The following is a 15,868-nucleotide window of genomic DNA, read 5'->3' on the forward strand; positions in this document are numbered from 1 at the left end:
CAACTCGATTCAAGATTTAAATTTATTTTTTCCCCAGCCCTAATTTTAGTTTACATTTTTTTGGCTGTGGGGGTACATAGTTGGGAGTATGTGGATAGAATTGGGTGTATACTTCATGCATCTACTTGGCATTTGCATAAAGGCCATGGAGCCATTTTAAACATTTGCCCTGAAGGAAGGTGAATTGATGAACTTGATTTTTTTTTTTTTAAGCGTAATAATTGCACAATGCAGCAAACTTGCTAGTCCGGTCTAATTGCAGACACACTAATTATTGTGGGTTTATTGATCAGCAGGCAAGTAATATCTAGCCTTTGATTGCAAGAAAAGACTCATTAAAATGCACAAGTTGTTTGAAAATGAGGAATTGTTGAAGTCACTAAATTTAATTAATGACAAGCATTAGCTTACCTATTTTTCTTGCAACAAAGAGATGCTAATATGCTAGTTTTCAGCTCTGTGGGGCTCAGCATCTTAGCAAACTTTAAGTTCAATCACTATTTACCATAATATTCAGCAAGAAATGCCAATGAGAGCTGGGAATAACAGTTTTGTGGCTAAAAAAACAAAAGAACAATCATTATGTTAAATGACACATGGCTTGTACCTTAGTTAACTGAGCCTTTTGTCTTGATGCCGGTCGCTCTACTACTTGTGTTTACAATTTGACACATTAAAAGGGATCTGAGATGGAAAAGTGCCATTACTTGCTGGGAACTGAGTTTTTTTTCTAATATACCATGTTGGAGTTCAAACCCGATTCATGTTGCAGAAATAGGTGTTTAAGCCTGATGCACGCAGGTAGTTAGTAGTTTATTTTTTTTTTATTTCATTCATCCCAGCGGGCTCAGCGAACAAATAAAAAAAACAAAAGAAACGCAGGAGCTTGTGAGGAGCTAGCCATATTAACTATGCCATTTTACTACAGCCATACTAACTATGTGATTTTAGTATAGTATTCTCCTTGCTGAGCTATTGTGTTCTGACAGAAAGACTGCCCCTTCCACCAGAACACACTGGTCACTGCTTGCAGCCATTGGCTGTGAGCGCTAATCGGATGCCGGTCGGCTGCTGGTTTTCCACCATGCCCGTTCAAGAGATGCCGGACAGACTGGTGTACACACTGGCCGAATGTGTAATGGTTTCTGTTTAACTGGCTGATAATTGGCCCATGTATACCAGACTTTAGTCCAATAGACTTTGTATGGGCAGCCTAATAGACCTGGTCAGACACCCCCTTCCTCTCCCCATTCCTCAGTACTATTAGTCTGCAAGAGGATGCTTTTGTGATGTCGGATGTTTACATTATGACAAAAATATATATTTAAGGCATGACTTGCATATAAATGACATATTATTTAGAGTTTACTGAATGTGTCGCAGAATCTTTCTCAACTCTACATTGTGCTGAGGGCTTATTATACCCCTTTGAACTTATTCTTCAAGAAAAAAAAAAACGATTTGACCCAACTTGTAGCAAGTGTAAAAGAGACGAGTGGGGACTTTGTTTATAAGCTATGATGATACACAAACTTGCATAGATACCACAGACCGAGGTCCACACATACTAATATTTCAAAAAATACTATCCTTAGACCATTATCTCTGTATTTTGGGCTTTCTAGAGATGGAGGGCGTAGATGAGTTCACCAGGACAGCTATGCTGAGATCCCTGTTTCAGGCTAGGAATTTAGGCCTCATACACACAGACATTTTTACAGCGGCTTTTTTGAGATTTTTTGCTGCTTAAGAAGGCAGCTCCATGTTATTCAATGGTCTCATACACACCATGGCGTTTTTGAGCTGTAACAGGCATGGTCGTTTTTAAGCTCCAAAAAAAAAAAAAGGTCCAGTGCCTTCAGAGGCTCCAGTGCTAGAGCTGTTTTAACACTGATGCCGAAAAAAGCTCAAAAACGTGCATTAACGCTATACCGGCGTTTTTTTAGTTGTAAAAATGTTTATGTGGGTAATTTGAGAGTGGAAAATAGCAGAGGGATGTTTTTTTTTTTTTTTAACGCGACTTAGTGTTAACACTTAAAAACTATGTTAAATGCGCATTGACGCCAAATCAAACGCTAATAAAATCGTGTTTTTACCGCTGCTTTTTTTACAGTTGTTGTTACTAGCTTTACAGCCAGTTTTTTAAAACGTCTGTGTGTATGAGGCCTTAATATTGCAGTATTGGAAGTCAACTGCACCCTCCTCTGCAGTAAAAGGTGCAGCTGAATAGTCCATTAAGGGTGAAACAATGTTTTTCCACATAGGAGAAATAAATGTGTTAAAGCGGTTTTGTACCTAAAATTGCATCTTCTTCTTATCTAAATCGCATGGTAACATAGTTACAGTAATGAACATTGAAATAAAATATTATTCAGTACTTACCTTATATTTGTGATGTTTGTGCCGACTTCCGGGTTGTCCTCCCAGGGGAGTAGGCGTGGTTATCGGCCTCGCAATGGTCCCTGGGAAATTTCTTAGCTATTTCCCAAGATTTCATGGGGGACATAGTAAAGCCGATGGAGCGGTGGATGCTGGGAGCTCAGCGTCCTCGCATACAGGAAGTAAATGCCTGTGGGCTTCAGACGCCCACAGTAAAAATGGAAACCCGCCGGACTGCTTTTTTAAAAGTTTTCCTCTGCAATAAAATCGTCACGCCGGGGGTCAAAAACACGCCGATTGTGACTGCTAAGACACGGTAGGAATCGCCCACCAGTGACACAGGTAAAAAAAAAAAACTAAACCGCAGCGGAATCCCGCTTTCATTTTTTGGGGTATGTGGCTTGATGCTCCAGGTATGCGCTCCATGGCTCTGGTCATTAGCAGGTCTCTGTGATTCAGATTACTGACTTTCTTTGTTGGCCTACTGTGAAGATATGTGCTTTAACTCTTGTGAATTTACTAAGTAGCTGTATACTCTATTTACATGCTGGATCGACTTCTTTTAATTAATACAGAAACTGGCAATACATGGCTAAAAAATAAATAAAAAAAGGGTGTTTAAAGTTCACATTTCTGTACATGTAACCACAGTAGCACCACCAGAAAAGGCTATGATGTTCTTTGTTTCCTGCAGTTTATGCATTGCAATGTTTTAAAATTGTATGTGAAATAGTACAGTCGTTTCTTACATTGAGAAAACCGTTTCTTGTACATCTGCTATTTGTTCCCCTCATTTTACATCTGAGCCTTTTCTATTCAATAGGGCTTCTTGGGAATACTGCTGCACACAGCCCTAAAGAGAACACCCCACTGACTTTGGTAAGTAACTTTGCAAATATTTTACATTGTGAACTGAACTTGCATGTTAAAACTCCCACATCACCTCACTTACGCTCTTCACAAAAAAAGAGAGAAAAAATAAAAAAGGAAAAAATAAAATATAAACACAGGTGAAGACTTTCATGGATTTTCACCACCTGAACATTTTTTTTTAAATTATCTTGGGAATTGACCGCCTCTGCAACGGTGCACATATGGGTTTGCTATAGTTTGCATGCATCAGTTATAGAGAATATTGTTTTTTCCATCTGATCGCTTGCCACAGGATCATGGGGTAAACCATTATACACTATATCTGAAGCCGGTGCTTGCATGCTGATGCAGCATTTTGCAGCCTTGGGTAGCCAGGATGACTGTGTCTAAGCTATTGGCTGCAGGGAGATCACAGACAATGCTGACAACTTGTCCTTTGCCCTCTTCTTGCTTTTTTTGGGCACAGTTTCCAAAATGTAGGTCCTTTTTAAGGGTAGACATTAAATGCTTTTCTAATGTTTCTGGTTTTAGTGTGGGGCAGTGATTTAACACGATGGGGTGGATTTATTAAAGGCAAACAGACTGTGCTCTTTGCAAGGTAATTTTCTACAGAGCTTAGTAAAGGAGGCAGGGGAGGGGTTGGGGGGGTCGGGGGGTCTTTGCTGACTTCCATCATCCAATTTTATTTTACTTGCATGTGATTGGTTATCCTTTGTAAAGTGAAGCTTCACCTCATTTACTAAGCTCTGGAGAAGATGCACCTGCAGAGTGCACAGTCTATTTGCCTTTAGTAAAACTACCCTTATGAGTGATTAACATTATGATTTACCATATTATGAGTAATTGTAACAGATAATCTTTGCACATCAGAACCGAAAAAGAGCTGACTCTGTTATAGAATTCTGATCTAATTGATTAAAATGCTCATTTTATTGATCCTTCTATATTAACACTGTTTTTATATGACAGTACATCAGCACCTTTATTAAACACTGTATAGGTTATTAAAAAAAAAAAAAAGAAGAAATAAGACATTTAACCTTAAGACAAATGATATTAGAAGATAATTCTGCTAGGTGGATCACAGTTATGACAGATGCCAGGCAACCTAATGCCTATGCTGAAAATTCCTACAGAAACTCAGAGGCACAGGAACTGTGGTGAGAATGTAATGTATCTCTTTTCTAGCTGTATGCCAATTTAAAATGGCCTGTGCCACATTCAGAAACTCCTGCTGCATGTTTTAATAGCTTTGGCAGACACGTGGTAAATGTGGGTAGTTCTTAATAGCACCACTTTTACAAAGTGGCAATAGTAGTGTACCAAATAAAAAAAACTCCACTTCGTAGATAACCAAACTGGTGATAAATAAGATCACCAGGAAGTTGACATACAAAGACAAGCAAGGGTGCCCTTCTCTGTACACTGCATAGCAGGCAGCATGTTTGCTGCCATTACCCCTGGCTCACCCCACCACCTCACCTCACCCCACACTACTTGTCATTAGTTGCTAAGGACAATGGACGGAGCCTGATGGAGAAGCTGACACACTAGTTCACTGTCAGGTCTGCTTTCTTCTTGTGATTGGCAGTGGGCAGATTGTATAGCCAATAGTGGACTGTGCATTGGCTATAGATCTGCTTGCTGTTAATCACAAGGGGAGCAGACATAATGGCCAATCTCTAAATTCCTATCAGGCTCCATCCCTGACACAAAACTCTTTGACCTGTTGTCTGTGTGACAGCTACAGTGGTGGGCAGGGGGCTCAGTTGGAGTGTCTATATGGACATAGTGGGCTCAATGCACCTCTGAACATGGTGTGTGCCGTGAAATCTATACACCTGTTTCAAACAAGTACATTAATCTGTTTCCCTCACCAACATTTGTCATATGGAGGCACATCAGAAATCTTAAGTGTGCATTAAAGTGATTGTAAAGTCTTGCTTTTTAGTTAAAAATAGCAAACCCGTTATACTTACCTGCTCTGTGCTGTGGATTTGCACAGAGCAGTCCAGATCTTCCTCTGCTCTGGTCCTTCTTCGGCTCTCCTGGCCCCTCCCTCCTGTTGAGTTCCCCCATTGCTATGGGGGCACCAGAGCACAGTGACAGCTCCCTGTGTCCATTCAGCCATGGAGACATAACCTAGCCCCGCCCCTTTCTTTCCTCATTGGTTGACTGACTGACTGACAGCAACGGGAGCCAGTGGGGTTGCATTGCTGTTTCAGCCAACGAGGGGAGTCCCGGGCAGCCGAGACATTCCTGCAACATCGATACATCTAGAGGGACCTCCGGTAAGTATTAGGGGAGGCTGCTGCACACAGAATGTATTAAGATAAAAAAAAAAACCCTACTGCCTTTACAATCACTTTAAAGTATGGGTCATTTTCTGGACTAGGATGCTATAGCCCTGACACTAGGGGGCTGATGTTTGCTCTCTGAGAATCCCAGTTTTTGCAGAAGCTGGGTACCATTGGAGTAATTTCATCCACTCAAATCAGGGAAATCTGTTTTGCTTAGATTTTCCCTTTAAATGCACAAAACAAAATCTGTCTGTACCACACGACCTCTCCTTATGTTTTATAAAATAATTTGTTTTCTTTTTCTTATCACTAGTAAGATGGAAGGTATACTAGATTTGGACATGGTAGGAAAAATCGACTTGCCTTGCTATAGAGAATTTTCGGTTTATATTAATATCATGTTAGCAGTGATGTACTCCCCCTGGTCAAATAGCTTTAGAAATCAGATTGAAATTGCATCCACCAAACAAATAACCAGGGAGGAATAATGCAATGCTGTTCAGGCAGCATCCACTTGTACTATTAAGGGATTCCCTGCAGCAGTTCTTTGCTCGCTGATCACATAGAGTAAAATAGTCTCTGATTCAGGCAGCTGTTTTAAAGGGTCTTTCTGGAGTGAACTAAAAATTCATCATGCTCCAGACCATCAGGATTCAATGCATCACCTCTTGTTGAACCTTTATAATTAATGTATCTGTTAGAGTGCTCTTCTTCACTGTTTAATGGTCCAGTTATCAGTATTAAACTTACAGGTCAGATTAGAACCACAGGAGATGAGCAGAGAAGTAGATGAAGCTTTTTACCAGCACACTATCGTTCTTTGAATGCACTGTATATCAAGTCACAATAAAATAAAAATATTTTTTGTACATCTCTGGATTACATCCACTATGCTCTTTGTTTTAGCCCTTTTAATGTTGAAGTTTGGGGTAGTTAATAAAAAAAAAAAAAAAAAAAAACATCTTTGCTCATTTCTATGTTGTAGAATCAGTCTGACACTGCAGCTGTCCCCTGGCAGCTCTAAGCCTGAGAACCTAGTGATTACCTGACTGCTGATCACTCAGTTCTCTGCTCTGCTCCTCTGGCACTCAATTAAGTTCTAGGTTGAAGAGTGGACGGGCACAGCTGGCTTCGGCTGTCAACCAGGTGCTAAGATCTGGAGCCAGCTATCAGACAGCTATGACCTCCTCCCAGAATGTGCGCGCATAGGCCATGCTTCGGCATGATCTGTGACCAATGACTGAGCAGTGTACCAGCACACTGCTGGCACTATATGATTGCCTTGACCAATCACAGCAGATCACATGACAATTGTACACAATGGATGCCATCCTTTCATGCCATTCATTGTGTAAAGTCGTTTTGCTAGCTATGATTGGTCACAGTGATCACATGGTACAGTCAGGACCAATCACAGCCCACTTGTACCATGTGATTAGCTGTGGTAAACACTAAATGAATTTGTTTTATTCAGTAAAAATGGTTCCTTATACCAATGAAATTCACTGGTGTAAGCCATCATAATATGTAGCACCCTTGTCCTAGAATAGGGCTACAGGTAAGTTTAGTTATGCTGGGTGGCAGCCAGCCTGGCTAATTTGAAGTGTTTAGTGGTCAAATTACTTCTGTTCTAATCCTCTTCAGTTGTGGCTTCTCCATTTTGTCAGTAGGTGCCTTTGACATTAGTATGATGAGCTACAGTACATTCAAGTTATGTATAAACATTCTTTTCTCAGCCAATCAGATTCACTGCTATGAATGGTAGAAGAAACTATTTATTGGGAAGAAGTCAGGTGATCTCAGTCTTCCTGCCCAGGGCTATGGTCTGGGTGGATTCACGTTGAACAGCTCCTGGCTGCTGGCCTGAAGCCTGGGGCCTATCCAGGTGACCGCCGGCTGCTCGGCCTATCCGGGTGTTCAAGTTCCTAGTGAGTAAAGCCTACTAAAGTTCTAGGGAAGCACCAGAGGGGACTCTTCATGAGTCGGAGGCTATGAAGTGGCTGGGATAAAGAAAAAGAAACCCCTGAATGTAGGTGGGATTTTAAAAGACCACCAAACAGCAATTGACAGCATATACAAACTTTATTAATAATTGCAAAGGAAATACAGAATAACGCCAAAAGGGCACATAAATAGACAGTGTCTCAATGGCGTGTTTACAAATAAACAAATACATAGATCAGTATGACAAACCAATGAATAAATATTAAAAATAGTCTTCATATATCACCCACACCCGACACGTTTCTAGTTGCTGGTATCACATAACTTTCATCAGGGGTGAAGAGCACAAGACTCGATGACATATTGATATTTATGAAATGATTAATAAAAGGGTGTATACTTGAAGAACAACAACGGATACGTATAGCTTAATGATATGGGTATGTCAGCAAGCTGATGCTTCAATGTGTATAAAGTGCAGGTAAATATTAACCTGTACACTTCCTCCAGATGTGTCTTACCCAAGGAATGTCCATAGACGGGGGACAGATTAAATGCACGGGTGTCCCAGGTCACATTTGTGGAAAATTCAAGCTAAAATAGCAAATATCCTTACTGCACATCAGATTTCCTTGTCCCATCAACAAAGGGTAAACTAGGAGGAGGGCTAAAAATAAAGCCCTTGAGCAGGCTGATGGGCTTTATTTTTAGCCCTCCTCCTAGTTTACCTTTTGTTGATGGGACAAGGAACTCTGATGTGCAGTAAGGATATTTGCTATTTTAGCTTGAATTTTCCACAAATGTGACCTGGGACACCCGTGCATTTAATCTGTCCCCTGTCTATGGACATTCCTTGGGTAAGACGCATCTGGAGGAAGTGTACAGGTTAATATTTACCTGCACTTTATACACATTGAAGCATCATCTTGCTGACATACCCATATCGTTAAGCTATACGTATCCGTTGTTGTTCTTCAAGTATACACCCTTTTATTAATCATTTCATAAATATCAATATGTCATCGAGTCTTGTGCTCTTCACCCCTGATGAAAGTTATGTGATACCAGCAACTAGAAACGTGTCGGGTGTGGGTGATATATGAAGACTATTTTTAATATTTATTCATTGGTTTGTCATACTGATCTATGTATTTGTTTATTTGTAAACAAGCCATTGAGACACTGTCTATTTATGTGCCCTTTTGGTGTTATTCTGTATTTCCGTTGTAATTATTAATAAAGTTTGTAAATGCTGTCAATTGCTGTTTGGTGTTGGTGGTCATTTAAAATCCCACCTACATTCGGGGGTTTCTTTTTCTTTATAACTGATTAGGGATGGGACCACCTCACCAAATCTCTTTGACCCATTGTTAGCCCCTCTTTACACTATGAAGTGTCTGGGAGGACTTCAAGAAAACTCATCCAGGGGAAACAGTGTACGACACTAGGGGTAAAGCTCAGTTGCTAGAGGAGACAGCCTATCCTACAAAGTACAGATGTGCTGGTTCAGCTTAAAGGCTCTTTTTTCCTGTACTGCTTTCTACCTTATCATATTTATTTTTGTCTAAGGAGTGTACCAATCTGCCTGTTGCTGATCGATACTAGGTGTGTCCTGTGCCCCATCACCTCTCCTCCCACATTTTTCCTGTTTGAGAAATAAACTTCTCTCTTGTTTAAAGCATAAAAGTGACTGACACCACCATTTTCCTTGTTCATCACCCACTATGCCCAATACCCTGCACCCTGAGGAATTATGTCAGCCCTCCCTACCTCTGGTAGTCACCATCAGGCCCCCAGAAAATCGTTGTATGCACTACATCTGGCGTCCAATGTGGGGCAACGTGTTATTTTTGTGGTGGTTGCCCCTAGCAACAGACTGCAATCACACAGGAATTTAGTTTGGCTCCATGGGAGAGTGGCAAGTAATGTCTGTTTGCCTCAGAGACTGTGCGATTGGGCTGCTGTGTTCCAAGTGCTCAGGACTGGCTACTAATATCCGGCCTTGGATCACCAGCAGCCACTACGGGGTACTGCTACTGGAGGTAGTCTCGCCGGCCTTATCACCATGGGTGTTGCAAGTGGATTGGGGCAAGTGTGTTGCTATTGCTGCACCGGAACCTGCTCCGGTGGTCGCTGTCACGGTTGCTTTGCCTGCAGTAGTGTCCACTACTACAACTGTGCCTACCGCAACTGTGCCTACCACAATTGTTATTACTGCAACCATGCCTACTACAAAGCCAGGTGCCTTAGTGACCTGAGGTCACCTGCATTCCATGATGATGGAACCCCCCAGGGAGAAAGCTGCTGAGCCTGGTAAGCCAGATGTGAATGAGAGTAGTGTGCATGTTGGCACAGTGAAACCCGAAGCCACAAAGGGAGCAGAGTTAGGAAAGTCTGTCGCTGTATGTTTTGAGGCCTATCTTACTCCTGGCTGACTAATTCTCCAGAGTTAGACTCCGATATATTGTCTGACAGAATTTATGAATTATTCTCTGGCACTGTGGCTCTTGGAGAAAGATGGACTGATAGTGATCCTGAGCAGCAGTTTGAGCTTATAGAGGAGGCTGTTCTCTTACCGATTTGTACCTCCAATAATAGGCCTGAACCATCCACCTCCACATCTCGTGTTCTATGTCTGGCAAGTTCTCCAAAAGAGGAGCGGTGGACTCACTATGCAAAAACTACTGATGTTGTTGTGCAATATCTGTATTCCATAGAGTTTAACAATCGGCAGATAAAGATACTCCAAACACCTGGTGTTAGAGCTTCAATCATCCCGGTACAATGGTTGTTATGGTGTCAGGATGATTGAAGCGCATCATTTCAATTATTACATTGTAATATAAAATGAAATAGTTCAACTCACCATATTTCAGAATCAGTGGGAGCCCTGAGTGTGTGACTTGTCACGCCGCCTGCCATCAGGCGTCCCCGGCAGAGTCCCCGCCTTGCGTCAGGCATTCCCGGCAGGGTCCCCGCCTTGCGTCAGGCATTCCCGGCAGAGTCCCCGCCTTGCGTCAGGCATTCCCGGCAGAGTCCCCGCCTTGCGTCAGGCATTCCCGGCAGAGTCCCCGCCTTGCGTCAGGCATTCCCGGCAGAGTCCCCGCCTTGCGTCAGGCATTCCCGGCAGAGTCCCCGCCTTGCGTCAGGCATTCCCGGCAGAGTCCCCGCCTTGCGTCAGGCATTCCCGGCAGAGTCCCCGCCTTGCGTCAGGCATTCCCGGCAGAGTCCCCGCCTTGCGTCAGGCATTCCCGGCAGAGTCCCCGCCTTGCGTCAGGCATTCCCGGCAGAGTCCCCGCCTTGCGTCAGGCATTCCCGGCAGAGTCCCCGCCTTGCGTCAGGCATTCCCGGCAGAGTCCCCGCCTTGCGTCAGGCATTCCCGGCAGAGTCCCCGCCTTGCGTCAGGCATTCCCGGCAGAGTCCCCGCCTTGCGTCAGGCATTCCCGGCAGAGTCCCCGCCTTGCGTCAGGCATTCCCCGCCTTGCGTCAGGCATTCCCCGCCTTGCGTCAGGCATTCCCCGCCTTGCGTCAGGCATTCCCGGCAGAGTCCCCCCGCCTTGCGTCACAGGCATTCCGGGCAGAGTCCCCCCGCCTTGCGTCACAGGCATTCCGGGCAGAGTCCCCCCGCCTTGGGTCACAGGCATTCCCGGGCAGAGTCCCCCCGCCTTGGGTCACAGGCATTCCGGGCAGAGTCCCCCCCGCCTTGGGTCACAGGCATTCCGGGCAGAGTCCCCCCCGCCTTGGGTCACAGGCATTCCGGGCAGAGTCCCCCCCGCCTTGGGTCACAGGCATTCCGGGCAGAGTCCCCCCCGCCTTGGGTCACAGGCATTCCGGGCAGAGTCCCCCCCGCCTTGGGTCACAGGCATTCCGGGCAGAGTCCCCCCCGCCTTGGGTCACAGGCATTCCGGGCAGAGTCCCCCCCGCCTTGGGTCACAGGCATTCCGGGCAGAGTCCCCCCCGCCTTGGGTCACAGGCATTCCGGGCAGAGTCCCCCCCGCCTTGGGTCACAGGCATTCCGGGCAGAGTCCCCCCGCCTTGGGTCACAGGCATTCCGGGCAGAGTCCCCCCGCCTTGGGTCACAGGCATTCCGGGCAGAGTCCCCCCGCCTTGGGTCACAGGCATTCCGGGCAGAGTCCCCCCTTTGCGTCAGGCATTCCCAGGAGAGTTCCCCCCCTTGCGTCAGGCATTCCCAGGAGAGTCCCCCCCCCTTGCGTCAGGCATTCCCAGGAGAGTCCCCCCCCCTTGCGTCAGGCATTCCCAGGAGAGTCCCCCCCCTTGCGTCAGGCATTCCCAGGAGAGTCCCCCCCCCCCTTGCGTCAGGCATTCCCAGGAGAGTCACCCCTTGCGCGGGCGTGAGCGGGCTGGTCAGAGAGCTGGTGGGTGAAAATGGTGGGGGAAAATCTAGGATAGAAAAGGACCTGGGGGTTCTAGTAGATGACAGGTTCAACAATGACATGCAATGCCAAGCTGCTGCAAGCAAAGCCAACAGAAGTCCTCAGGAGGGATGTGCTGGAACTGGAGTTAGTCCCCAGCAGGGCAACAAAGCTAATTATGTTTTTATCAATGTACAAATACCATACTGGTGACCCTAGCATAGGGAAAAAAAATTCATTGAGAGGGAATTTAAAAAGACTCATGGCCATTCACTAAAATTAGAAGATAAGTGGTCTAATCTTAAACTGCGTAGAGGGTTTTTTTACTGTCAGAGCAGTAAGGATGTGAAATTCTCTTCCACAAGCAGTGGTATCAGCTGGGAGCATTGATAATTAAAAAAAAAACTATTAGATGGATGCTTACCGACCACAACATACAGGGGGTACACAATGTACTATTATAATAAGCGTACACACACAGGTTGAACTGGATGGACTTGTGTCTTTTTTAACCTCACCTACTATGTAACTATATCTGTATTTTAGAGAACATTAGGAATAGGAAAGAAATCAATCATTGAGCTAGTACAATACAGTTTTTGACTGTTTTTGAGGGAGTTCATAGTTTTTGTAAACCTGAAATTCTGTTCATATTGCTGACTTGTAGTTTTTTTTTTTGTTTGTTGTTTTGTGTGTTTTTAGTATGTCCAGTCATTCATTCTGGCTCTTTTTCTATAGCCACTTTTTATTGGAGCCCTTACCCTGCTATTTTGACGTGAAACTTCAGGGTGTGGGGTAGAATATAACCACCCCCCGTGTGTGTGTTGTATTTGATCATATTAATGATTTTTTGATAACTAATCAGATATAACAGTGCATGCGACAATCTGTATAGATCAAAACAGAACTTAGATAATTGTTGTATTTGAGGATATTTCTGAAACGAATACCTTGGTAACCAGTACACAGGCTGTCTTCAAACAATGGGAACTTGGATACCATTGTTGTATTTTATTTGACTGTTGTTCAGTCCATTGTTGTGTAATTGTCGTAAACAATTGATTGAGAACCTGACATATATATATATATATATATATATATATGTATATATATATGTATATATATATGTATATATATATGTATGTATATATGTATGTATGTATGTATGTATATATATATATATATATATATATATATATATATATATATACATATGGCATGTATGATACCAGTGTGCCATCTTGAGGTAGAATTTGAGAACGCCTCTCTAATTGAGAACTACAGTTTGAGCAGTCTGTTTTGTCACGAAGGTAAATAAGTTTGTAACCATTGCCGGTAACTATGGTAAACAACCTGACATATAAAAGGTTGTCAGGCATAAGCTGAATAGGACTCCTTGATGCATTAACACCATAGAAGCAAGGTCTGTTCCAGACCAGAAGAAGACGCTTTCGCCTGATCTCCAGCAACTGCTTATAGAAGCTTGGGTCCTTGTTGCTATGCAGAGCATGAACCCACTGTAACCCGAGTTAAGTAATCTTTAAGTGTACTTTTACTGTGTATAGACCATAGTTTCTGTTTATTTGCTAGGTATTTTGCTTGTTAAAGGTATATCTGTCAGTCTTGAATTGTATTCCTAATATTGTAAACGTTTTGAATGTATAGCATTTTTGTTTAGTAAAAGCGCATTTCTACGCTGCAGAGGTCTGAGCTTCCTTGCTTATACCGCAAAGTAACCTTACTAGAAAACAATGCCTGTGCCAATGCCAGTGCTAAAATACAACCATATGTCAGACACAGCTGACAGTGGAGCTTGCCCTTGGTGTACCCCTCCCATGGGGCCATGGAGAGAAAATGTGAATCAATAAGTATTCCTTATTAGAGGATGGGCTATTGGGAAGTAAAGTTACAGTTTATCCTTAAGCTCCTCTAACAGTATGGTTAATCTTTTTTTAATGAATGACTGACTGTTACATTTTCTGTTTGTTTTCTGTTTATTTTAATTTTTTGTATACACTTTTTGAATTTATAGGGTTATTTTTTTGTTTATAATTGATTTAATTCAATTAATAATCAATGATCATTTTTTTTGTCAGTTGCATTATTACTGGAACTAAAAGTTTTTTGTTGCCCCCTAATTAGAGCACATCGATTTTATTAATAGGGAGGAAGTTCATTGTTAAGCTGTGTGATAACTATTTAGTATAATGACCAACCTAACCTCATAGCTTCATTTTTTGGTATCCAAAAAGTCCTTCTGGTTTTAAAAAAATAAAATAAAAAATTTGCTCAGACAATACTTTGAAAACAAAACTCAGACAGAAGTAAACCTGTTATATTTCATGCATTACAAGTTTTTCTTTTTTGTTTTTTTATAATTCCATTGTAAGCTTTTCACTAGCTAGTATTTTTTTTTACTTTTTCAGAAACTCCTCATATTGGACAGATTTCCTTTAGCCCCGACGTAAAATTGAAGGTTTCATCTACTTGATAAAGACAGCGAATCCTTTATATTCCCGACCTTGACTAGCTTAAGGTACAGGCTTTTAAATAATGGCCATCAAAGTGTCAGAGATTGTGACGCTGCTGTGAAAAGGCAGACACGAGAATGCTTCTGGGATGAAAGAATTTAAGAAAATTGAAATGGAAGATCTGGATGGCAAGAGTTCTGGGCGCCCAGAGCATACTCCCTTTAAATACAAATCTTTTCGTATTTATTGAAAGTTGTCATTTGTGTACTCCACGCTTACTGTAATGATCACATTAAATGAAATAACTCATGAAAAGCTACTCGTGACATTCATTCTATATTTATATAGAAAATAATAAAATGTGATCTACAGTATAAGCCTTGAAGTGCTCAAAGGCCAAAAAAAAATAAAAAATTATCCAGTTATATTTGTAGTGTACCAGTTTGGTAACTAGTTAACTAGTTACCTTGTTTGTAATGCAAGGAATTAATTACTGAACACAGAAAAAAAGTCTACTTACATGATTAGTTTGAAAAAAGACACATGTCTAATTCAACCAATATCAAAAATAAATAAATAGAAAATCTCCATATAACTATACCCACAGTTGATCCAGAGGAAGGCAACCCCCCCCCCCCCCCCCCCACAATAAACCATGGTCCAATTTGCTCCAGCAGGAAAAAATTTTTTATTTCTGATTCCCCAGAAGTCAGTTAGATATTCCTTTACTTACTGTGCCTTGAAAAAGTAAAAGCAGATAATGCAGCGCTCAAAATCAGTGTGAGTCCTTTGCAGGCTTGTGATAAAATCCACAATGGGTGCTCTGGTTCTGATGCTCTCTCACACCGGTACAGACATAAATACAACAAATAGAGCTGGCAACTCCAAACGCCCTTGTTGCTTCTTTATTGGTGCATAAAAAAAGAGTAACAATATACAAGTGCTTACGCGTTTCGACTTACAAGCCTATGATCAAAGCTTGTAAGCTGGAATGCATGAGCCCCTGTATATTTTTACTCACTTTTTTATGCACAAATAAAGTAGCAACAAGGATGTTTGGAGTTGCCGGCTCTATTCTTTATATTTATGCCTTGAAACAGTATTCATACCTTTGAAATGTTCCACATTTTGTCATGTTAAAACCAAAAACGTATTTTTTTTTTTTGTGAATTTAATGTTCTAGACCACACAAAGTGGCACATAATTGTGAAGTGGAAGGAAAATGATAAATGGTTGTCAATTTTTTTTTTACAAATATCTGAAAAGTGTAGCATGCATTAATATTCAGCCCCCGAGACAATACTTTGTAGAAACACCTTTCGCTGCAATTACAGCTGCAAGTCTTTTTGGGGATATCTCTACCAGCTTTACACATCTAGAGAATGAAAGTTTTGCCCATTCTTGCCCATAGCTCAAGCTCTGTCAGATTGGATGGAGAGTGTCTGTGAACAGCAATTTTCAAGTCTTGCCACAGATTCTCAATTGGATTTAGATATGAATTTTGACTGTGCCATTCTAACACATGGAT

The 15,868-nt window shown here is 42.3% G+C and overlaps 1 protein-coding gene across 1 annotated transcript in view; it reads left to right on the top strand.

Annotated features, from left to right (window-relative positions):
- Nucleotides 1-15,868, top strand: part of B3GLCT (beta 3-glucosyltransferase) — an 886,903-nt gene that overhangs the window by 205,237 nt on the left and 665,798 nt on the right. Inside the window, exon 2 of the mRNA XM_077484097.1 lies at nt 3,203-3,258. Within this exon, the coding sequence (XP_077340223.1) occupies nt 3,203-3,258 (56 nt within the window). The remainder of the gene's footprint in view (nt 1-3,202; nt 3,259-15,868) is intronic.

The sequence above is a fragment of the Lithobates pipiens genome, unplaced genomic scaffold (genome assembly GCF_037356315.1).
Source record: "Lithobates pipiens isolate NorthernLeopardFrog02 unplaced genomic scaffold, aLitPip1_a1.2 Scaffold_16, whole genome shotgun sequence".
NCBI lineage: Eukaryota > Metazoa > Chordata > Amphibia > Anura > Ranidae > Lithobates > Lithobates pipiens.